We start from the raw sequence: 23,755 nt of genomic DNA on the forward strand, positions 1-23,755 counted from the left end.
CAGCTTATCTAATAAAAAACATTAGATAACAGCCCAAAAAAAAACAAAAAAACACTCTCGTTATTTTTATGAAAAGCAGGAAAACATCAAATTAGTAGTCGCTGTCCGACTCTTGTCTCAAGTTTTGTATTAAGTGACGAATGAATAGCTACATGAGAGAAGAATCAAAATTTACAGTTGTTAGAAATATAACATCTCACGTGAGAAAAAGTTCGCGGCTAATTTTGAATGATATTTGCGCTTTTCTTCTACTCAAAGAAATGGATAAATTGGGTGGGAAAGAAACAATAATTAAATCCAAGGGTAGGCCCATTTGTGCTAATTTCTTTTTACTTTAAGCTAGTACAGCAAACGTGTATCAATAAATGGACACACCTTCACGTTTAAAACCAAAACGATTCTATCCATTATTATAACAGTTGCAGAGGTTTGACACCACAGAGTTGCAGAACTCGACCAGACACGAAATAATTTATTCAGTGAACGTGCTATTTAGTATTAGAAGCAGACATTTTATCTGCGTATCAAACATTTTTAAAGCAATAGACAAGGTAAGACGGGTTTCATTATTCATTTTGCATTCAATGATTCCCTGTTGTGGGCCTGTGTCAATCAATAAATTTATTTATTGTGTCAGTGATTGTGTTTTGGTTCTGTATGTATATAGTAGTCCCGGTAACTCTGCGCTGCAAAAGATTGGGTCTTCATACAATAAGTAGAAGAGCTTCTGGGAGTCTTGAAACCCTAATTAGGGTTAGTGTTTGAAATGGGGCGTACTCCTTGCTGTTCGAAAGTGGGTCTCAACAGAGGCCCATGGACTCCCGAGGAAGACGATTTTCTCGCACAGTACATACAAAAGCACGGTGAAGGCGGGTGGAGAACGCTTCCTAGGAAAGCAGGTATAAAAGCTATTTAGACTTGGGGTTTCGTTCTTTTGTTTGTTTTTTCTTGTGGGATGAAACGTTTGATCGCGGCCATTTAATTAATTCTTGTATTGCTTTGAAAGGTTTGATGCGGTGCGGAAAGAGCTGCCGATTGAGATGGATGAATTACCTGCGACCTGATGTTAAAAGAGGCCGGATTCTGCCCGATGAAGAAGACATCATTCTTAGATTGCATCGTCTTCTGGGTAACAGGTATGTCTAATCACTCTACTGCTATAATCTAGAAACGAAAAATAGATCTACAATGAAATAATTGAGTCGATGTTATATCATCGCTTTTCAGGTGGTCTCTAATCGCAGGACGTATACCTGGCCGGACTGATAACGAGATTAAGAACTTCTGGAATACCCACCTTAGCAAAAAACTTATAAGCCAGGGCATTGATCCTCGAACCCACAGACCCCTTTCTGAATCAGAACTTTATGACAATGATAAAAGTAATGTAGATTCTGAAAGCAAACTCAGCCCAGAAGCTTCTCATCATCATTCTCCAGACAAATCTCCACAAACTGATGTCTTGCCTGATAATGTTGAAGCTGCCTTTCAACCTACCAAACACCAAGTTTCACCAGAGATCATCAAGGATAGTGAGCTTCCACAAGTTTCTGTAACAGATAGCCTAAATTATGCTTTCAATGATACTTCTAATGGCACTTCAAACAGTATACCCCCACCTTTCATTCACGAAGCACAATACTCTATCAGTGCTGTTCCCATGAATCCAATATCGATTTCCTATTCTAATGCTATTCTGGGAGTGGGCTTACAAGATAGTGATGCTTCCCAATATTTGAGAAGGGAGTCCATCACAAATAGCTATTTTGTGGCACCTGCAACGACAGATTCAATCCTGCAAAGCATTCCTTGCTTATCTGGTGCTGTACTCAATCAAAATTATTCATCCGGAGCTTTTCCTGACAATTTTGAGCAATCTGAGATGCAACAACGTCAAGTGCTACCAGAAAACAATCATCTTATCACTCATATGGAGGACTACAATTCAGATGCATTCTCTTACTTACTGGATTCCTTCATGGATGGTGGTCAGTTTTATGGCGAAACAAACAAGGATGTTGCACCTTTACTGTTAGAAAACAAGCAGCAGTTTTCACATACTGAGACTCCAAACCATCGTGCATACGAGATGTGGTCTATGATGTCCCAACCATCAGAATATCCATCGAGTTTTCCTGAAAAGTTGTAGCAAATATGATATAGCATTAGAATTGTTTTGTACATGCTTATATCTATATCAGAAACTTGGTATCTATCTCTGAATTATTGTTTTGTAGACAAGCAACATTGTATTCGATTCTTGCGATCAAAGAATTGTTGTTATATTTATGGAATTTCATATGTCTAGATGATTTTTCTTAATCCTTTAATTTGAAAAAGAAATCAGTTGAACATCCCATGTTCTAATTCAGTTCATACAAAGCATGTTAAGCTGAACAAAGTGGAAATTTTAATGTTCAATTTCACATTCATATAGAATATAAACAGTATGAGTATACAAATGTTGGCATTTTTGTTTTTTAATAATGATTTTCAAACTGAACGTCTCTTCAAAGAGATTGAATGAAACCATGAACCTGAAATTCTGATTTAAGTGAAATTCCACAAAAAAGAAACGAAACAGTTGTTAATTATTTAGAAAAAGCTGATGTCTGGAAAGGAAAAAGAAAGAGGGAGAATTTAAACCACGACCCAAACCGGTATCAAAGCTAGGATCATAAAAATAATAAGAGGAAACCAAATAGAGATCAAGAGAGGAAGGAAAACAAATATATATAGAAAGAGAATGCAGAAAGGGTATCAAATATCAATGGAGTAGTCTGATGCGAGCCTTAAGTCTAAACTCCTTTGTTTTACAGAGATATTGTATAAAGATTGTTTAGTATAATTTGACAATTAATTAGATTTGGAGTAAACTAAAATGTTGTAGCGGCTGTAGCTTTACAAGATTTTCAATCTTGTTTCTACAGATTACATTTTGACTAGTGAAGGAAATAGAGAATAAAAGCAGAAACATAAACTTAATACTTCCATCGATAAAAAAGCTTTTTATAGAAATTTAAACCATAGAAATTCAGCTTTTACATTGCACGCACTGCACGGACATAGAAACAAAGCCTTATTCATTCTGTAAGTGCTATGTATTTTTAGTTTGCACTATTTGAGAGATAATTCAAAATCCTATATATATTGCTTGTGCCATGCATTCCTAAAACTAAAACAACATAGAACTTTTGAGCATGATACACAACACCTATTTCATACAATTCAAAGATTAGTGCCAAAGAAGATTGAAGAAATCACTGATAAGTAGCACGATCATCTTTTTGTCCCTTATTTTTCATACATATTAGAATCTTTTAACACTACCTATTTGTAGGTAATATTAATAGAATATAGAATATAGAATATGGCAAAACAAAGATATGCGAAGGAAAGATGTTACATGCTATTGAAAATACTCTCCCTTCATGAAAAAATATTTCCATTTGGGATGCTAAATAATCTTTTAAATATTGAAATCTTGTATTTTGTAATGGTTTGCTGAATATGTCTGCATACTAATCTTCAAATTTGTAAAATTCTCAATAAATATTGAGGTTGTTGACTAATTCTTTAATCAAATGGTATTTGGTGTATATATGTTCAAAACTTTAATCCTTTTGTGAAAGATAGGATTATTTGATAATGTATTATTAAGTTCTTATCTCAAAAAATCTTTGTTAGTACTTCTTATTCATACATAAAATTCATTAACACTCTTATTTTTCAAATTGACTAAGATGTTATTCGTGTTGTTCTACATACTCTACTTTTAGTGATGAAAGTTTGACAATATCTCTTGACTTCCCAAGATATTGTGATTATTCCAAAATAAAATTATAAACATATGTACTCTTCCTATCATCAATATTGCTTGTATAATTGTTGTATGTTTTTCCTATGAATTAGAACTCATCCAACCTTGAAAACAAAATTCCATAATATTTGGTTGCACTCACATATCTTAGAATCCTTTTTCTTGCTTGTCAATGAAAGTTTTTTGGAGACTTCAAAGACCTTGAAATAAGAGTTGCACAATACATTATGTCTAGTTTTGTGGATATTAGGTATGTTTTGATTTAGCATGAGAAGGGCTTGAATCCGTTACATAGTCATCATCAAGGCAAATGAAATGAATCTCACAAGGAGTGAGATTGATCAAAAAACAAAAAATTAGAAGTACTTAGAATTGAACAACTAGAAAATAAGGGACCACCAAAGAACCAAAAAAAAGTTTACTAACATTAAGGGACAACACTCCCTTAGTATCCTATCATTGTTTCTACAAGATATCAAACCACACTTTAAAAGAGACGCCCTTAGATCTTGGAGTATCAACATCACCTTTAGCCTAGAGAGGAGAGTTCGAGAGCTCAATCAAATACTTTGGTCTTTTTTGAACTTGTTGTGAGAGGCTACCTTGAGCTATAGGAACCACATCACATCTCTTTTGTTTTTATCTCATTTTTGCCTTCCATCTCTTGTTGGAGGATATAAATGATAAGGGGAGTACTTTTAATCGATTTTACATAGTAGTCCATAATATTCAAAATGTTCTTCATGAGGATCTCTTGACTCTTTTAAATTTTCAACATCCACTTCTAAATGAGGATTCTTGGCCTCTTTCTTAATATTTTAGGTCTCTTGCACAATAACCCTCCAACTTTCAAAGGTCTCAAATATTTTCTTGGTTTCTTCCCATGCCCTATTATGGAGATCTTATTTTAAGATAGTCCTAGGCTTTATTGAAGACCAACTTCTCCAAAGTTTGAATTTTTCTCTTGGCCTAATGTAATTGGGTCATCTACCACTTAGAAAGTTTCATGTGCATATTGAAAATCCTACAAATCTCCTCTATATTTTGTTGGAGTTTGACCCACAAAATCATTTCTTTGGGTGGGTTTGAAAATGGGCACCACTTCTTCCATAGTGTCCTCTTTTAGAGGAGTGAGAGAAAGGATTTTGGGGAACCATTATGGTTAGGAGAAGAAAAGAAAGAGGTAGAATCTACTCATAGCTTGAGGACTCAACACTAATTTTTAGTATTTGGAACAAAAGAATTCTTTAGAGGTTCAAAGAAACACACCCTTTTGTCTTTCTAATACTTAGGGAATGAGAAAAATAGGATTCCTAGGGAAATGTGTGAAGCCAAGATGGAAGTGATCAAATTTGACATAGGGACTAATGTTATTGAAGAAGAAGCAATACCAAGGGTAGCTAATTTGGTAATGGCATGTTGCACAAGAATGAAAGGATTGGCAATCTTGGGTTTAGGGTTAAACATAGGAGTAAGGGCTAGGTTACATTGAAATACATGAAGGATCATCCCCTAGTGGAGTAGGGGATTATCATAACCAACAATTTTTAACATAGATTCTTCCAAAGAGGTAAAAATATAGAAAGAGAAATTAGGCTTCATCTGGTAGTGGAAATAATTAAGCATAGCAAATAAAAAGGTGGGAAACCACTTATACTATCCTTGAATATTAACATACCTCATTAAAACCTCTGCAACCCTTAGCCAAGAACCAAGAAGGTCTTCATAATTGTAGCCATTTTGGAGCTATTTAACTTTTTCCCCCTTCTTTTAAGAAATTTCACATAGCCTACTTATAGTCCCCCTTATTTTTCTTCTGCAATTGCACACCTTCATTGGGGATACTAGTCACCATAGCTATGGTTTCCACTAAGACCTGTAAAGAGTTGCCATGAACCAAAACCTCAACATTTTTCTATTAACCAGCAAATACCATGGAAAGGGTCTAATCAAACCCTTCCATAGATAGAATATAAGGGGCAAAATTTCTTACCTCCAAGATATCCCAAACCTCGATATCCTTTCTAACATTTTCATGGTCTTTTGGTTCGATTTGGACCAAATACCCTCCCACATTCATAGTATAGAAAACCTAAAGCAGAACACTCAACACCAGAAAATAGAGGAACAAGACAATAGAAGTAAGTTTGGTAACTTTAGTGTTAATGTAGATTAGATTTCTTAGTAGATAAAATAGAGGTATCTTTTAATTTTATTGTCTCACAAATGATGATCTCACTAACCTATGAATCTTGCAGGTTGCTGCAAGTATAAGGGAAGATAGTATGTCCACAAAGTATGTTGATTTTCCAAGTATTGATAATACTTCAAGTGTTGTTGATTATATCACAAATATTGTTGTGTTGAGAATGAGATCAATCTTCAAAGGCTTGCACTAATAGATTGCACTACAATCTTCATCGATCTGTTTGTGAATTATATATATCTAAATGGGGAGGCACATCGATGGATAGGCATGTCTCCACATGTGTGGAGACATGTCTCTCCACTGATATGTCTGTCCATTTAATATTGCAAATACTGATCCATAATCGGTAGCATTAACATACTGTTTATTATTACAAACGAATATCGATTCAAATTTGATAGTTAACTATTCAGTTAACACAACCGATTCACAATCGGTATGTTAAAATAAAGAATCAATTAATCAATATACATTATCGATTTATGGTAAATTGAAGAAGATAGTTGATACACTCTATCAACAAGGTATGGATCATGCATGATCACATATTTACACTTGGAAGATGATGATCAATATATGATTAGTCATTAGATTATTTAATCAGATTTAATTTATTCATGATAAAAATATTAATGTATGTATATTAATATATATAATAATAACAATAAACTCAATTATTATTATTATGTATATTGGTATACATATATAAATTATTCTAATAATGTAAGTCTTATTCATGATCATATTTATCTGACTGAAGCTATCATCTTTAACATTTAGGGAGTGAACTTAATGAATTTAAAATTCATCTTGAATTTGGTACATATGGGCAAACCCAAAGATGATAGAATTTTAATTATGAATGCCATAACTATCTAGGTGCAGACTTTGAAATTATTAGTTAGAAGGCCAAATATTTCCTCCCAAACAATTAACTCATTTGTTTGAGTTACCAAACTAGCAAGAAGATCCTCTAATTGATTACCCTCTCTAAACACATGTAAAACCATGTGATTATGGAAAGATGTGATATTGGTGTAGGTGCAAACAATCGATCTCGAACCTGTCAACTAGATTCGGCTTTGTTGTTCAGTAGACTTAGCATGTTATTAGGTATGTTTTTCATTAAGGGAAAAATGGGTTTTGAAGGGACCTAAAACCCTATGCAAAGCATGTTAATTTGGGGGAGCCTGAAACCCACATCTAAAGACATTCAAGAATAACCACTAAATGAAGTTGAACTAAAATGAGATGGAGAAAAGCTAAGAAAGGGGATCAAAATAGACTGACCCCTCCAAAATGAAAATTTGCTTGACAAACAAAAACATATGCATGGAAAATCTTTAGGCAGACTGAGATCCAAAAGGAGATACAACGAGCAGTAAAAATGAAAAGGCAAAATAAAGTTCCAACTACCCTAAGGGGTTTTAACAATAGGCACCCCCAACCTGGAGAAAACAACCATCATTAGGATTTCCCTTTGGATCCCTTCTTTTGGGATCTAAGGGTCAAGTCAAAAGAAGGAAAAGACCTTTTAGAATGTTTTCTTTTAACTGAAATCCAACCTTCTTCAACCTTAGTAGCCTCAGCTTGTCAATCCAGCGAATCCAACGTAGGAAACCCAACACCCAAGGAGAGGCCAACAAACATCAAAGAGCCAACAGAACCAGCAGAGCTAGGGCCAGGCACATCCCTGGAAGAAAAAATAGACAATAGGACACATCCAGCAAATGCATCAGAAGTAGAAACAGTTATACCTGGGCAACCTCAGTAGACTTACCATCCAGAATCTTGTCACACCCTGCTTCAGGGGTAGATCCAACAACATGTAATATATCAGGGCCACTAGATGGCTCAGAAGGAATCAAAGCAAGAACACCATTTGAAACATCAATAGAAGGGATAGAACCTTCAACAACATCCACTGAAGGAGTATCAGATCTTGTCTTAGGGACCAAGGGGACAGATCCAGTAGAATCTACCACATGCACTTTAGAGCCATTGATGGGAAGATCCTTCCCAACCATTTGAGAAGAGCTCTTGAATATCGAATAATATTGAGAAGAGGCACCTTTCCACCATGAAGAGGGATTATTCACTTTAACTTTTTCTAAATCACATTGAGTCGCGACATGCCTAGTCTTGAAGCATCTTCTACATCTGAAGGGAATCCCTTCATAATCCAAAGGTTGAATCTAGAAACCCTTGGGGATCAAAATTTTGATCTCTGCTGGGAGCCCCTTAGAAGCATCAATATCTACCAAAATATGAGCATAGGTGGAATGAAGGATATCAGAGGACTCCACATCCACCATAAGAAAATCTCCGGATGCCTCACCCACTTCCTCAAGGAGCTGGTCAACCCAAAGAAGAAGTGGGAGGTTGGGAAGTCTAACCCAAATCGGCATTTTATAGAAAGATTTAGATGAGGGATTAAAATCCTCCTGCTAGGGCTTAATCATCAAGGGAAACGATTCTCCCAAGTAAAAAAATGGTCACATAGAATAATATTTCTATTCGCCACTTTATCAAACTTGGAAATAAAAAAACCCTTGGCCAAAGGGAAAATCTAAACCAAACCTGAAATGAGGGGTTCCCAATTCTTAGAGATCCAGTCATGGAGTCTTGGGAGACTGGGCCAAAAACCCCTAAATTGGCATATAACCGTAGTAGAAGAAAGATCAAAGGCAACCTGATCAATCTCTTTAATCATCTCTTCTTCTAGATTAATAGAAATAGACTAACAAATAGGAAAAGACTTAGTCTTAGCGTGAACAGAGCGCTTACCCCCTCCAAAAGCTAGACGATCCGCATAAGATCCCCTAGAGACCCCAAAAGTTGAGCAATCCGCACCTGAAACATAGGTGGCTGAATCAACACAACAAGGAGCTCTAGCACACATCAATGGAGGCACATCAATCACTTCATCACTAGCATTGATTGTTCCATTAGAGCTTCTAGAAACATCAGTCCCCCCCATCGAAGCAGAGGCACCTAGAGAAGGTTCCTGCAAAGAGGCCGAGGGTTTTATGTAGGAAGACATGGTTGTTGTTTTTTAGTGTTATTAGGTATGTTAGACTACTATCTATTTCTTAATTCATCTAAGACATGTGCATATTCCACGTATCCAACCACTAGAATACGTATAACATTATGTTTTCCTTTGCTTAATGCTTCTTCTAAAATCATGTTCTTAACACTCTTAGTTTTACACCAATTAATTATATAGACTACACATGCTACAACCTCAACTAAAAACACTCCAAACTACTCATGTCTATTTAGATACCATAATTTCCCAACAATACATATGAATAAATACATGTTCAAAAGTATGTTACTTGTCTTGTAAATTAAAAAATATTGTATTATCCATGTGAATAGCACTCCACGTGTGAATCAATGTATACTCAATTATACATATGAATACCACTCCACATGTAAATCAAGACATACTTATCTATGCACAACATTAACACTTGTTATTCTATCAATCAAGAGATACTCTCTATATAAATGACACTTGAAATTACAAGCCTCCTTTTACTCCAAGAATGAACATGCATGTATAACTAGTACTTCTCATGCATGATTCATACAGTTATTATGTATAATAAAAAAAATACCATTTTTCTTTAGCACCATATGCATGTTTTCTTGGTAGTCTATTGTATAAAGACTCACTTCAATGTTCTTAATTTATATGGATGACAAAGGCTCCTTCTTATCTCAATTAAATCCCTAGCCGCCTCTTTTAATAAAGGACATGACATTAAGGTTATATTTTTATTTAAAAATCCAGTAATTTTATCAGCATTGCCTACGAAATATTGTAAAAAATTATAACCCTATTATTCAATGCATTTACTTCTCCACTATAGTTATAACTGAATTAATTAATTAGTAAAACAAATTTATCTCTATCACTTCTTTCTGGAAAACCCTACAAGAACATTTTCTAGAATTTTTTTTTTAAAACTTTAGAGTAGGATAATCAATATATGAATAAAAGAGAAATGAGTAAACCATGTCCGAAGACCATGTGTAAACTACTTTAAATACACCTTATATGCCTAATATATTTGAGTATATGGACATTTAAGAGCCTAAGTAAGGTTGAACATATATAAGTTAAATCAACTTTATCTAAGCTATAGAACTAGTAATTGAACACTAAAAAAGTATTAGGAATCCAATTAATTGAACAATTTACATTATACAAATATATACATATACAAATTCATATAAATATATGTATACATATACATATACATATATCATTCATATGAATTTTAGATGATATGCATAAAAGTTAGTGGTTATCTGTTTAGCACATATCTACTTTGAAAAAATCTATTAAAAAAATATAATTAAACAATAAAATTCATACAATATGCTCTTATTTTTCCATTAATAGATTCTAAAAGCTACTTAATATATTTAAAAAAAAAGACTACACATCATATATTTTAGTGATGAAAGTATGAACATTTTGAAGTTTTCTTAGCATTTGGACCACTTAATCTTTCATTTTTCTAGATAAAACTAAATAATTTAGAAACTAGACTTGAAACATTATTATTTCTTATTTCTACCCATATATAACAAATTTTGAGTTTAGTCATCTTGAATTACTTGTTTCTTTAAATTTTAAAGAGAAAAAGTAGTCACTTGTAACTTCATTTTGACCCTCCATTTCTTACACTTACCCTATCCCGGACCCTATGTTCTATAGTGATCTATCATTTACTTTTATCAACCTAATTAAATTATTTATCTTGGCTTGTACCTATGCCTAATTAAAGGGTTTTGAGAATAATTGTAATGGGTCTATTGTGTGAAAAGAACTTCCTTAAAAAATAATCAACCATATTTTATTATTATATGCAAATCAAGACATGATAAATAAATAATAAAATATCTATGATGTTGACAATTATATATGTTGATGTAAATTTTTTATGCTATGAGATATTCAGTTACTTTTTTAATTCTATTTTATATTGATGAGTTGATGACACATAACTATATATCAATACAATATATAAGATAATCAACTAAATGTTAGAGGTTTTGAATTTGAAAGTAAGTTGGAAATAGTTGCACTTGTAGTGTAGTCTTAATTAAGGGAAGCGGTGATTTGTTTGGGTGAGTTCAAATAATTTAATTAAAATTAGAATAGATGAGTTAAAATATTTTATCATAAATAAATTATTATATTTATTTTAAGAAAGTATTGAAAATATTAAATTTAATTACTAATTATTTAAAAATAAAATACTTTAGGTAAGTTCAAATAGTTTAATTAAAATTAATTAGACTAGTTAAAAAAAATTATCTTAAAAATTTATTTTTAATTGTTATTTTTTTTGATAAAGTATTGATATAATTAAAAAATTTATTATTAATTATTTTAAACTAATATCTTATTTTCAAATAGATAATATAATGTTTTTTTTTTAATATAACTAAATAGATAGACTTAAATTAATCTTTATGTAATAAAGGTAAACACACAAAATTGTTTCAGGCCAATTTATCAACACAAGTGAATTAACTAAAAAATTATTTTAGTCAAACATATGGTTTATAGAGATTCATTATAGATATCTTATATATGACCCACAACTTTTCCAAATTGAATTATCCACTAAATTTATATTTTATACCACTTTGAGTCTAATTATAATTTTTTTTATTTTTTAAAAAAAATTGATGTTTCAACAAATCCTACTTTATACATAACATTTTTTTTTTAAATGTAGAAATACCCTTTTATAGATCTATAAGTGATTTTTCCAATATATATATCTTTTAATATTTTAATTAGTTTTTAATATTTAATATTTTATTTTTATTGAAAGTAGGTCATCAATGGTAAAATATAAGGTTGACTATCTTGTAAAGAAAAAATACTAGAATTTATTTAAATTTTTTGAAAAAAAATAATGTACTAGAGAAAAAAGTCTATGTGAAGATGATATAATTATTTTCCAATTTGGATAAATAATTAAGAAAAAAATTGACGCCAAATGGAAAGAGTTAGATTTCAATGGGCATAAGTTTTCAAATTTATTGAAAAATATATATACATAAAAAATAGTTAAGAATATATTTTTGCACTAAAGTTTCAAGTTATCAATATACACAAAAAAAATTGAAGAAAAATAGGTAAAATTTACTATGTAAAGTTTGAAGCTTCATGTAACTTCAATTTCAACATTTTATCAACAACTAAATTATACTGTTTACTTCATAACAAAGTATATTCAAATAAATTTTTAAGTTTTTTAAATAATTACAAACATAAAATACACAAAAAATTATTCATTTTTTAGTTTACATAATTTCAAAATTCAAATCATATATTTCACCTTTTATTGATTCAATTTAAAAAGTTGAATCAACATTGGCCATTTCCTTTATAAAAGTGTGACACGGCTTTGTGCTTTTACCCATAAATGAAAAAAATGGCAAAATAAATATTTAATGAAAATTGTGACATGTAAATTAAATCATTTAAATTTTTTAAATTTTTAATTGAGAAATAAATCATTTTATTCAAATTAAAATATTTTGAAATAAGACCATTTTAAAAAATGTATAGGAATACTATATATGTAAACTATTTAATGATTGCATATAATTGAATTATAATTAAACACTTAAATCCTAACAATTTAATTGTAAATGAAAAATGAGCATATGAATATATACTTTGTCTTACATTTACATGAAATTTAGATACTATTAATTAATTTCCTTTTACATTAAGGAAATGGAAGTAATTAAATGTATCAATTAATTTTCAATTGAATTGAGTCAAAATAATAAAAATTAAGAGAGTTTCTATCTAATTATTTAATAAAATTTGTTAAAAGAATTTTTTAACAAAAAACAATGTTAAAATATGTAAATATAAAAAATATTAATATAAGAAATATCTTTATAAAATATTATATACAAGTAAAAAGAAATAGTATCAATAATTGTAAATAAAAAATAAATTTACTAAAAATTAAAAAAGATTGTATAATTTGTTCATCTTAAAAAAATTAAGTAAAAAATAATTATTATTGTCATAATTCAATTATTTTTCAATAAAATAAGACATTTTTTAATCTCTCTTAAACATTTACACATCAAAAATTACTTTACATGTATAAATATGCAAAAGATAAATATTAATAATTTAAAATATAGATGAAAATATTAAATTTCAAAATAACCTCCTAAAATAACAATTAATCATATTTCAATTATTAAACATACAAAAATTACAACATTTATCAAACATCAATAATTTTAAAAAATCAAAATTATAAGATAATCAATTATAACAAAATTGTTAATTATAATTTTAATTATTAATTATTACAACAAAATTGTTAATTATAATTATAATTATAATTATTAATTATTACTAAAGTTTATGATATTTTCATTTATAAAAATATGAATAAGTAAACACTTATGTTTGAAGAGGATAAAGTTTCTAAATAGATGAAATATTTAATAAAAAATAAACATAAATATTGATATTTATTTTATTAATGTATAGAACTCACATCAAATAGGTAGGACTATTCCATCAAATTTAGTATGATCCCAGCCTCGTCTCTTTTGATTTCAATCCTTGTCTCTTATGATTTCAATCAAGACTTAGCAAGACTTGATTTTAGTGGGCTCAATAAGAACCATTCAATTTCACTAACAAACCAAAGCCCCATTGACAAAGCATTACAAAAAACCACAAAGAATAACTAAAAGACTACAAGTGTCAAAATTTTTTTTAAAAACCAACCAACCCACCCACCCAAAATCAGGGTGGTTTAAAAAGATGTTCCAACAGACATCCTTCTCCCCAAATATATATTTTTTAAGACAAGGGGATGTCACAAAATAAAATAAATTACAGTATAATAATTTTTTTATAATTTTATTTAAATATTTAATTTTTTTTTTTTTTTAATTTACATACATTACAATTATGAGATTATTCTCTTTTCATTGAATAGTATAAAATATTAGAGGTATATCATTGTATAGGATTAATTTTTTTTTAGAAAATTACATAATATCCACTTCTAATAGTAAATTTTTTATTGACATTTTACATTCAAATATCTTCATATTTTGAAGGTTAGTCATATATTTAATATTAGTGAAGAATTACTTTAGGATACACACATACACATACATCTACAACCACATACCTACACACATACACATACATCTACACCCATATACTTGCACACATACAAAAATAAATATCGGTTCAATTTAATTGGTAAGGGTGATGGTATATATTTTTATTATATTTTATTAAGATTTAGTTTTTTAAAAGTGTAACTAGATTAGATTTAATTTGAAATAATTTTACTAGAATAGATCTTCCTGCATGTAGTAGCATTTCAAACTACTATAATTTTATATAATGATAAAAATATAGACATATATAATTTAATTATGACCATAAAAATCATTAAAAAAATTATTAAAATAATAATTAATTAAAACTATTTATATATGATCTAAAGTTATTATAATTTTTTAAAATTTAACTAGTTTTTAATTAATAATATTAAATATAATTTATTTAAATCTATTCAATTTTCATTATCTATATATTATATATAATGAATTTTTTTTAGGTTTGACAACATAAAACAAATTTCATCAATGTTTCTTGAAATATTTCATTATACAATAAAATTGATCCTAAATGTTAATCAAATTGTAAAAATCCATTATACACCATCATTCTCTCAATATCTACTTGTTTCAATGATAGATCATAGAATATGATTCAAAACATTAATGAAAAGACTTTACACATTCAAATCTATGAAATGTATTACGGTATATTTTATTTAATAAAAAATAAATTTTGTGTAATAATCATCTTAAACTATATTGCTTTTAAAGTCAATATTAATTTTAAGGTTTTTTGTTTTAAATTATAAATATAAAATTATAATTTATTTTTATAATTTCTCCTCACCAAAAGAAAATATATTGACCAAAAGTCTTTATTCTTAAAGAACAATAATGCAAAAAGGGTTTATAAAATAATAAAATTAATAGTTAATAGTTTGCGAATTCTATGATTAAAAAAAAACTAAGTTGTTTTTATGTTATAATTTTAATCTTAAAGGAGAATGTTGTTGATTAAAAGTCATTTATAATTATATAAGATCTTAAAAATTTAATATAATTGCTTATATTAATAGAAAAAATCTTAAGAATGTGTTTTACAATTTGTATGGTTAATAATGATGGGATTAATGAAAAAATGAATGTCTATTAGGTTTACCAATTCATCTATAATTCTAAAGCATACAAATTATAAAACATTTTTTGATGTAACTATTAATATTGACACATACATAAAAAATTATTACTGTAGTTTCGAATGATCAAATTTTATAAAGTAATCAACAAATTAGATATTTTACCCTTAAAATTATATTATTAATCCTGTTGACCACAAAGTAATCTTTTGTAATCAATTAATTTTTATCCCTATTTAAAAAAAATAAAATCTATTATTAATTGACATTAATTTTACTTCTATATTTCTATAAATGTATAAAACTTTATTTTCCTTTAAAAAACATATCAACTAATAACATTATTTATGGTGTTCAACCTGCTAACGTGCACATTCCTTCCTCCCTCGAACAGAAGAGCAATGTTGACTGTTAAATCCTAACCCCATTTACAGATAAATTAACCAAGGTTGATCCAGGGCTGTTGGTTGATTGTTAAATCCTAACCCCATTTACAGAATAGCACTGCTAACTGTTAAATCCTTCGTTTGTTTTGATTACTTTTAAATTGGGATCGATATTACTCTTTAATAAAAGATCTATTCCAGTACACGTTACACGGTTAACTCTTCCCCGCTTCATCTAATACTCGTTGTGATTAATTCTTGTTTTCCTAAGAGTATGCCATACGTTTGTTCATAATCTTCCTTACTAGTCAGCTTTAATACAAGGCGCGTAAATGCAGTTTTAATTAAGGCCAGCTTTTCCCTTACCATGTGATGGCCTATCCATTTTCAACCATAGCTTTAGAACTTCTTCTCAAGGCATGACGTCCTTCTCTGCTGTAGCGCCTTGACAATTCGGTACATATTTTTTGAAGGCCCAATGAATTCAATCCGTACGTTTGGCTGACGTTCTACATGCTGTAGAACGTTAGGTATGGGAAGACAGACTATTAGAGATGAATAGACTCCATACCTAACATCTAACGTACATTCTACAGTCTATTTGATTGAATTATCCTTCATATTTATAGAAAAGGACTCAGAAGCTGTGCAGTCATACAAATAATAAGTAAAAAGTCGTACACAGCATCGTAACAACTATTAACGCGGTTTGAGCGGCTATTAAATTCTTACAGTTCACCGACTAAGTCTTCAGTAAGTGTTATCTGGGCAGGCTTTTCTTTCTCAAAACACCACTTCTGTGTATTATTGGTAACATGGATATCCTAAAAAAACAAAAATTGAAATCGGATGTACGGTTTGAGAATTCTATGTGCACGAAGTTAGATATGTTCATTACTGGTACTCTTCTCTTATGTAAAGCTTTTTCTTATATATTATTATGATTTTAGTGTGACCAATGCTAAATAAAACCCATTTCATGTGGAAACAAGTCAGAGTTACTATTAGCAAAAAGCACACTCGATTTTGGATAATATATTTCATATTCATAAATTATTTTTAAAGAATTTTATATCATCTACAAATTCATTTTTCTATTCAATTTAAAAACACAATTTCACATATAATTCTATCAAATAACAGAGTAAAGAGAAGGTAGACAAGATTTTATATCATCCAAATTCATTTTGGAACTCTCTAAAGAAACACAATTTCACATACAATTCTGAAAGCGAAAAAGATGATAATGGTACTTACCTCTCAATAGCATAAGCATTCCTGCGGCTTACTAACTGCTGGCATGCTCCTTCGACATACGCACTTAAGTTTTCTGAGCAACTTCTGCACGCAGACATAACGTTAAGCTGTCAAAAAAATGTAAGACCAAAAAAAGCACGAGAAAAACCATGCAGAAACGGCTACATATAATTATGCTCACCCTCAATCATAGAACAGAAATTTCGCATCACTTTTTGTCATTCCTCGTAGTAAATATTCACGGACGAACTTTGTGAGAAGAAGAGGACCCATTCTGAATGAAGATAATTTTCACTTTTTTGCTACAGTGACTGGCATATCAAGTTGCTTTAAGACGTGCAGCAATGATTTGGGATGTCAAGTCGCTTTAGATAAGCTGTTTGAAGGGAGACTCTGAATCCCTGCAAACTAGTGCCTACACAAAGAATTTGTGGGTTATGAGGGGAGAAAATTAACAGTGGAGGAGGGAAAAGGTTGAGCTTAAACTATGGTTTAGTAATGGAAGCATATATATCATTCGAAAGTGTCGTTACATTAGATTTTGAAATTTTGACTGTCAGATGGGAACTAACGGATTTTGTACGAAATGAGAATGGTAGGCTAGCTGAGATATTTTTTTCAGGAACATTCAATGTAAGCGTTAGATTTGAATGGTAGGCTGGATCAACTACTACCCATCAAAGTAAAATTCGTCGAAATGTGGATGATTGACTGGCAGTTTCAGACACGACTCCAGTTAATCAAGGTTTTTGTTTTAGGCTACTGTTATGATTAAAAGGTAGATTATATTTTAATTCGGCGTTGAAAAACGTGTCTTCGTTTTAATTGACTATAACTGTTATTCTACAGAATGTCTTCAATGTATTAAACATTCAAAGTTTTTAATTCACAAAGGTTGAATCAGCACTTTTAAGATAAGTGGGCGTTCACTTATCAGTCCACCGGCCATTCTTTATTGGACTTTCTTGGCAATGGACGAAAATTTGTCTGAGGAAATGTGTTTTTTTTATTGGGTGAAAAATCTTTAAAAATGGACGTGGTATGTTTGGCTTGTGCTAAATGAAAACCTGCGTGGTTGAGTGGTGTGATTGTGCATTATACTCATCTTTCTTTCTAGCGGCCATGCATTTACAGAAAATTCAACTGCTGTTTTGGATCGATAGATAATGATTTGGCAAAACCATTGGCGGGGAGGAAAAGAAGAATTGGGCATATCTTCCAAATGCAGTACAACTTGTTTGATGTCGACAAGCACTGTCTAAACTATTTCGTACAGATGTTTGCAGCCACGTACGTTTAATTTGGTTGTATTTGTCAAGCTTGTTGTGTTGATCTAACAATGGATAGATGTATTCGATTATATCTATGTTTTCTCTGTAGCATTGATAGATTATTGGATTGAATCTTTACACAAAATTTACTTGCCTTTGCATGGAAAAAATATAGCAATAATTTGTACATATATAGATAAATGGAGAGAATATATATATATATATATATATATATATAGATATATCTGTTAGGGGTAGGGGGAATATAAGGAGGTGTTGTGTTGAGCTAACAATCTGGAAAAAAATTCTTATGAAAGGTGGTGAAATTGAATGATTTATTAAAGAAGCAGCGAGATTGAATAGCTGTGTGAAAAAAGAAAAAAATGATGTCACAGCTGAAGGATTTATTAAAAATATCCTATTTATATAATTCAAACACAAAAATATATAGGAAAACTCAATGTAATAATATACAACATGTTACCTGAATTCTTAAAAAGAAGCAATAGGAAAAGTATAACACAACCAATATTTTATAATAATTTTGAAATGCGTGTCTATAAATTACAATATTTGGAAATAAGTTTTTCTTGTCTATTCTATCTTCCCCTACTACTCTGCCCTTCTTCAATCAAACCACCCTTTATATTATAGAGCTTTTTTTATATAGTGAGGTAAGAAAACTAAAATATAGCATAATGCTAAATTACAATATTTGGAAATAAGGTTTTCTTGTCTATTCTATCTTCCCTTGCTACTTTGCCCTTCTTCAATCAAATCACCTTATATTTTTACTCTCCACCGCTAGGCTATGCGGATTTCTTGTAGATGTGATGATGTCGCTTTTATTTAAAGGGTATCAAATGCCTTATGAATAATTATCAAAGGCCGACGGTTTAAACTGCTAACCCCATAATCGCGGACCGCCACTCCCTACTGCTATACCATGCGGTTGTTTCGGGATGGATAGTGGCAATTTGTTTTTTTATCACATACAAGCGGTGATCCAAGATATTAGGGCCCCAGCCTCCCATCAATAACTTTTAAATAGTCAAACCAAAATCAAACCCGAAATATACAAATTTGGAAAATATAAAGTTTGAAATATTTTTAAAGGGGTTTTATGGGATTGGTTCAATATGAACCATGATTTAAAGGGTTTAATCTAAAATTATAAGATATGGGGAAAATATTATTGTTAACCCCATTTTAGCTTGTAAAATAGTATTTAAAGGGGGTGATTTTTGTAATGGAGGACATGGGAGAATTATGAGAGAATTGGTGAGAGAATTTTTGGAGAGCTAAGCAATTTGGAGAGTTAGCTTGTGATAGTGAATTGTTCATCTCTGTGCATTGAGAGCTTGAAGTCAAGCTTGTTGTACTTGTTGGAGAAGGACTTTTTGTAATTGATTATCGTCCAAGTAGACACAGGGAGACTTTGTAACAAGTTGAAGACCTTGTAACCTTTTTCTGGAGCATAATCAAGGATCGATCACTCTATTGGAGAGGGACCGGAAGACGTATCCATTTGGTGAACCCCATTATCAACTCATGTTTCCTTGTCTTCTCTTCTTTCTCTTTGTTGTTAATTCATTGTTTAATCATTATGACGATTATTTAAGCATTTCAATTTCAATTTCAAGACCTTCAATTTAATCGTTGTAAAAGTTAACATCTCACGTACAACAGTCATAGATCCCAACATCAGATCAAGTGGTATCAGAGCTTGTTTGACTAGTGTTTGTAGAGGTGGATGTTAACGTGATCTAAGAGCCAATGAGGTGTAGGCATATTTGCAAAGTATAATCCTGAAATTGATAAACGAAGGACCTTTCCACCCAAGATGTCAGAAATTGCAACTGAACAGGAATAGCCCATGCTCAATGAAAGAGATTTTCAAAAAGCCTTTTTTGAAATGAAGGCTATGGTGGAAGTACTCTACAAAGACAGGCAAGAACAAATGAAGCATGAAAAAGGAGATTCATTGAAGGACCATGAAGATCGAGAGGACAAAGGGAAGCGATCAAGAGGTGGTGATTCACCACCAAAAACTCCTCCATCTTTTTCTCCTCCTTCTTCCCCTTCTTCTTCTTCTTCTTCTTCTTCTTCTTCTTCTTCTTCTATTAATCCTTTCAAGAGCACATCTAAGCCTATAATTAAACTGGATGTAAAATTTGAGTTACCTAAGTATTGTGGGGAGTTGGATGCTGAAAAGTTAGATGATTGGGTCCAACAAGTAGAAGTGTACTATAAGATTCAAGGCCTAGTAGAAGATGCTTCTTGGATCTAGTTATCTACTCTCCAATTTGGAGGAACAACTCTCACCTAGTGAGAAAGTAGGACTCGAGAATAAATTGCTCACCATGGTAGTGTCATTATGACTTGGATGCAATTTGTTGTTGCTCTCAAGAATCAGTTCTACCCTTTAGGTCATATGCAATAGTTGACAATGAACTGGAAAAGCTTTAGGGAAGCTAAGGGTCAACCTGTCCAAGATTACAGTCATGAGTTTAGGAAACGGGGTATTGCTTTGAATGTTCAATTGTATACTACCACTAAGAAGAAGGTTGATCAACTCACTATAATAGGAAATTGCATGATGAAGATCACTGTTGGCAGTTGCATCGAGAATTGAAGCCAAAATCGGCTAAAAAATAGAAAGGTAAGGAGAAGGTCGTTAATGTTGTTATGGATCTTGGTTCAGACTCTAAAGATGAAACTAAGATAACATTTATGGGATTGAAAGGTAAAGCTTTTATTACCAATGTTTATGTTGCTAGTTGCACTTCTACTTCTCAAGTCTATGATGTCCTTGAACATAAAAAAAGAAATGAGTTTTTTCATATAAGGGTTGTTGCTAAGAACACTAAAGTTGATGCACTCATAGCTAGTGGATCCCAAACTAACTTCATCTCATAAGATGTTGTAAGGAATTGAGGATCAAAAACTACAACACATAAGAGACCTTATCCATTAGGCTGGGTTTATAAAAACAATGAATTGCAAGTAATGAGGCAATGTACTTTACGATTTGTAATCACAAGTAAGTATGTTAATAAGGTGCAGTTTGATGTGATTCCACTATATGTTTGTGGAATAGTGTTGGGTATCCCTTATTTGTATGATCGAAAGGCTTTTTTCTATAGGGAATTTAATCATTATCATTTGTTCAAAGATGTCATCAAGTATATGGGTGTGTGCACCAAGATGGTGCCAAAAAAGTGGACACACACCAAAAAAAAGTTGAAAAAATAGATAGCGCATACATGGTTTTTAAATTTTGAATAACCTCGTATGTTCTTTGGTTCATTTATGTCGAGCCTAAAGGGAAGGGAATGTGTATGCGGTCCTTAAAAACTATGACCGTGTACGTGGTTCCTTAGAAATTAGGATCCCGTACGTGGCCTGAGTGTTTTAAGACCGTGTACATGCTGCCTATCAATTTTTATTTATTTTTATGGCGACTAGGTCTCAGTTTCAACCCACGGCTGAAAGCAATTTGGAGGGGCATTTTCTTGCAAAACTGTGCACGGGCTCCCGATTTCCACTTCCCAGTGCCATGGAAAGAGGTAGGTTGTTAACTTTTTTATTTATTTTGCATATTTGATAAATTTTATTTACATTTTGAATTTAAAATCATGGATTTTGATTATTTTTTTACATTTTGTTACAAATATATCAGATTCTCAAAATCCAGAACCACAACAAGATGAAAACCCACAATGAAACCCTCAAAATACATCTCCAGCTACACAGGAGCAATTGCTTAATCAGTTAGGGAAAAATATTGCTAAAATAAGTAGACTGATTAATAAATTGCAAACATCTAACCTTGATCATCATTTATCCCTTTCCACTAGCCTAGAAACATTAGCTAGTGGTGCCACTGCAGTTTCCACTCAGATTACAAAATGGGGAAACTATAGGGATAGGTGTCGTGCATTTTATGAGAATGGATTATCATATGAGGGAGTGAAAGATAAAAACATAAGTAAAGCACAAATATGTGCTCTTTTTATTGATCCTGGAACTAGTTAGTCCTTACCTCTTAATTCAAAGAGGTTTACCATACATTAGTGTACCAATGTGCAGCTGAGGAATCTATTTTGGAATAGGTGGTGGATGGTTTTTGATCAACCACCTTGTAATAATTATGAGGTGGCATTGTATTTTTTGAGGAAAGTATATTGTGAGATTGTCCTTAATGAGAAGCATAATTATTTTGACATGAGAGAGTTCCATGGCAGAGGTGGTGGGTTTGCCCAAGATAGACTTGGAGCTTGTAGGGTATTAGACCTGTAGAGTCATCACCCCTAGCACCCAAACCCAAGGTGTATATGACTGTCCCAATATCCCTGAAAGATTTGATGGAGCTATAGACTCTTCAGGAGGCCACAATATTGACTGATGTGATCATCCAGCATGGGACACAATTAGCACACCCTCTTGTACCGGACGATGATCCATTAGCTGGGGCGACTGGCGTTGGTCAGCCCATTCAACATGTGTGTCCCACTTGCTTACGCATATGCACAGGGATGGATGACGAGGCCACTACAGCTGGCTCCACAACCCATTTGTGCATGATTTGCGGGAGTAGATATCAAACCAACACGATTGAGGATGTGGTGCTGACTGATGAATTGATGGATATGTTGTTTGATAGTCAGCCATATACACAGGTGTGTTGATTTGAATTCATAACATTTTATTTATCAGTCACTTAAAATTTGTAATTGTAAATGCATTTTCATTTATAGATCGATTTAAATTGATACAAACAATATGAATTTCAGGATGTAGCAACGACATCTGATATTCCTCCCGTAGTTATTGCAGCTGCAACTTCGACGCGTGAGGTATAAATTTTGTAACATGTTAAAATATAATAGTATACTTTGAATTCAAAAAAATTACAAGATATACTAGCTCTCTTTAATGCTTGACATTTTTTTGTTTTGTAAGTATTTTCAAGGGACCAAATGTCCTAGATTGACAATTTTACGCTCTCAGTAATTGATTTTGGCCTATAGAGCTATGCGGTATCATATTTTGTACACCTTATTTTATGTATTCTTTTGATGGAATTTATGCAAGTCATTTAATTTTAGATTTGTTAAATTATGTTTAATATTATCTGTACTAATATCTCTTGTGTTAATTTTTTTTTTAAGGGTACCCCCTCCGTGTCTAGGCCTGGTCCTCAACGAAAGAAATCCTTGAAGATGCCTAAATGTGCGAAGAAGGTAATTGAACACATTTTTAATTGTATAATTTTTTGAAAAGGTTGAAATTGTCTTAGTTGGAATTTGTAGATATGTTGAATGCACCTGATACGCTTGAGGATCAAGAGAGCGCGGAGGTATGTATCTCTACTTTATTTTCTTGATTTGATGATTATATGCACGTGTACATGTGAACTTGTGATAAATTATAATCTTATCAATTTTCATACAGGAAATATCCATAGTTGCTTCATCAATGGCGAGCCCTCCTTTATGTACTGGAGAAACATCTCA

At 31.4% G+C, this 23,755-nt stretch overlaps 1 protein-coding gene and 1 long non-coding RNA gene across 4 annotated transcripts; one reads left to right on the forward strand and one right to left on the reverse strand.

Moving 5' to 3' along the window:
- The first annotated feature begins 243 nt into the window (after positions 1 to 243).
- LOC131065306 (myb-related protein 330) lies at positions 244 to 2,294 on the forward strand. Of its 3 annotated transcripts, none has more exons than XM_057999775.2 (4): positions 244 to 551; positions 671 to 899; positions 1,007 to 1,136; positions 1,228 to 2,294. In XM_057999775.2, exons 2-4 carry the CDS (start codon positions 767 to 769, stop codon positions 2,147 to 2,149), a joined length of 1,185 nt encoding a protein of 394 aa, XP_057855758.2. In that variant the 5' UTR covers positions 244 to 551; positions 671 to 766; the 3' UTR covers positions 2,150 to 2,294. The 3 variants fall into 3 exon arrangements, with proteins under 3 accessions (XP_057855758.2, XP_057855756.2, XP_057855757.2); XM_057999773.2 differs by having other exon boundaries at positions 245 to 551; positions 668 to 899; XM_057999774.2 differs by lacking the exon at positions 244 to 551 and having other exon boundaries at positions 578 to 899.
- Positions 1,999 to 17,440, reverse strand: LOC131065307 (uncharacterized). The gene is made up of 3 exons (XR_009111401.2): positions 17,147 to 17,440; positions 16,966 to 17,049; positions 1,999 to 2,135 (listed from the first exon to the last, which is right to left on the reverse strand). It is a non-coding gene; the product is annotated as an uncharacterized LOC131065307 (long non-coding RNA).
- Between the last annotated feature and the right edge of the window lie 6,315 nt (positions 17,441 to 23,755).

The sequence above is a fragment of the Cryptomeria japonica genome, chromosome 1 (genome assembly GCF_030272615.1).
Source record: "Cryptomeria japonica chromosome 1, Sugi_1.0, whole genome shotgun sequence".
In the NCBI taxonomy this organism is placed as follows: Eukaryota; Viridiplantae; Streptophyta; class Pinopsida; order Cupressales; family Cupressaceae; genus Cryptomeria; species Cryptomeria japonica.

What these genes read in the sequence shown, in the direction of transcription:
- LOC131065306 (XM_057999775.2), top strand. Translation starts at nt 767, where the DNA reads ATGGGGCGTACTCCTTGCTGTTCGAAAGTGGGTCTCAACAGAGGCCCA. An exon ending in AACGCTTCCTAGGAAAGCAG is followed by an intron (nt 900 to 1,006) that starts GTATAAAAGCTA and finishes TTGCTTTGAAAG; the next exon opens with GTTTGATGCGGTGCGGAAAG. An exon ending in CATCGTCTTCTGGGTAACAG is followed by an intron (nt 1,137 to 1,227) that starts GTATGTCTAATC and finishes ATCGCTTTTCAG; the next exon opens with GTGGTCTCTAATCGCAGGAC.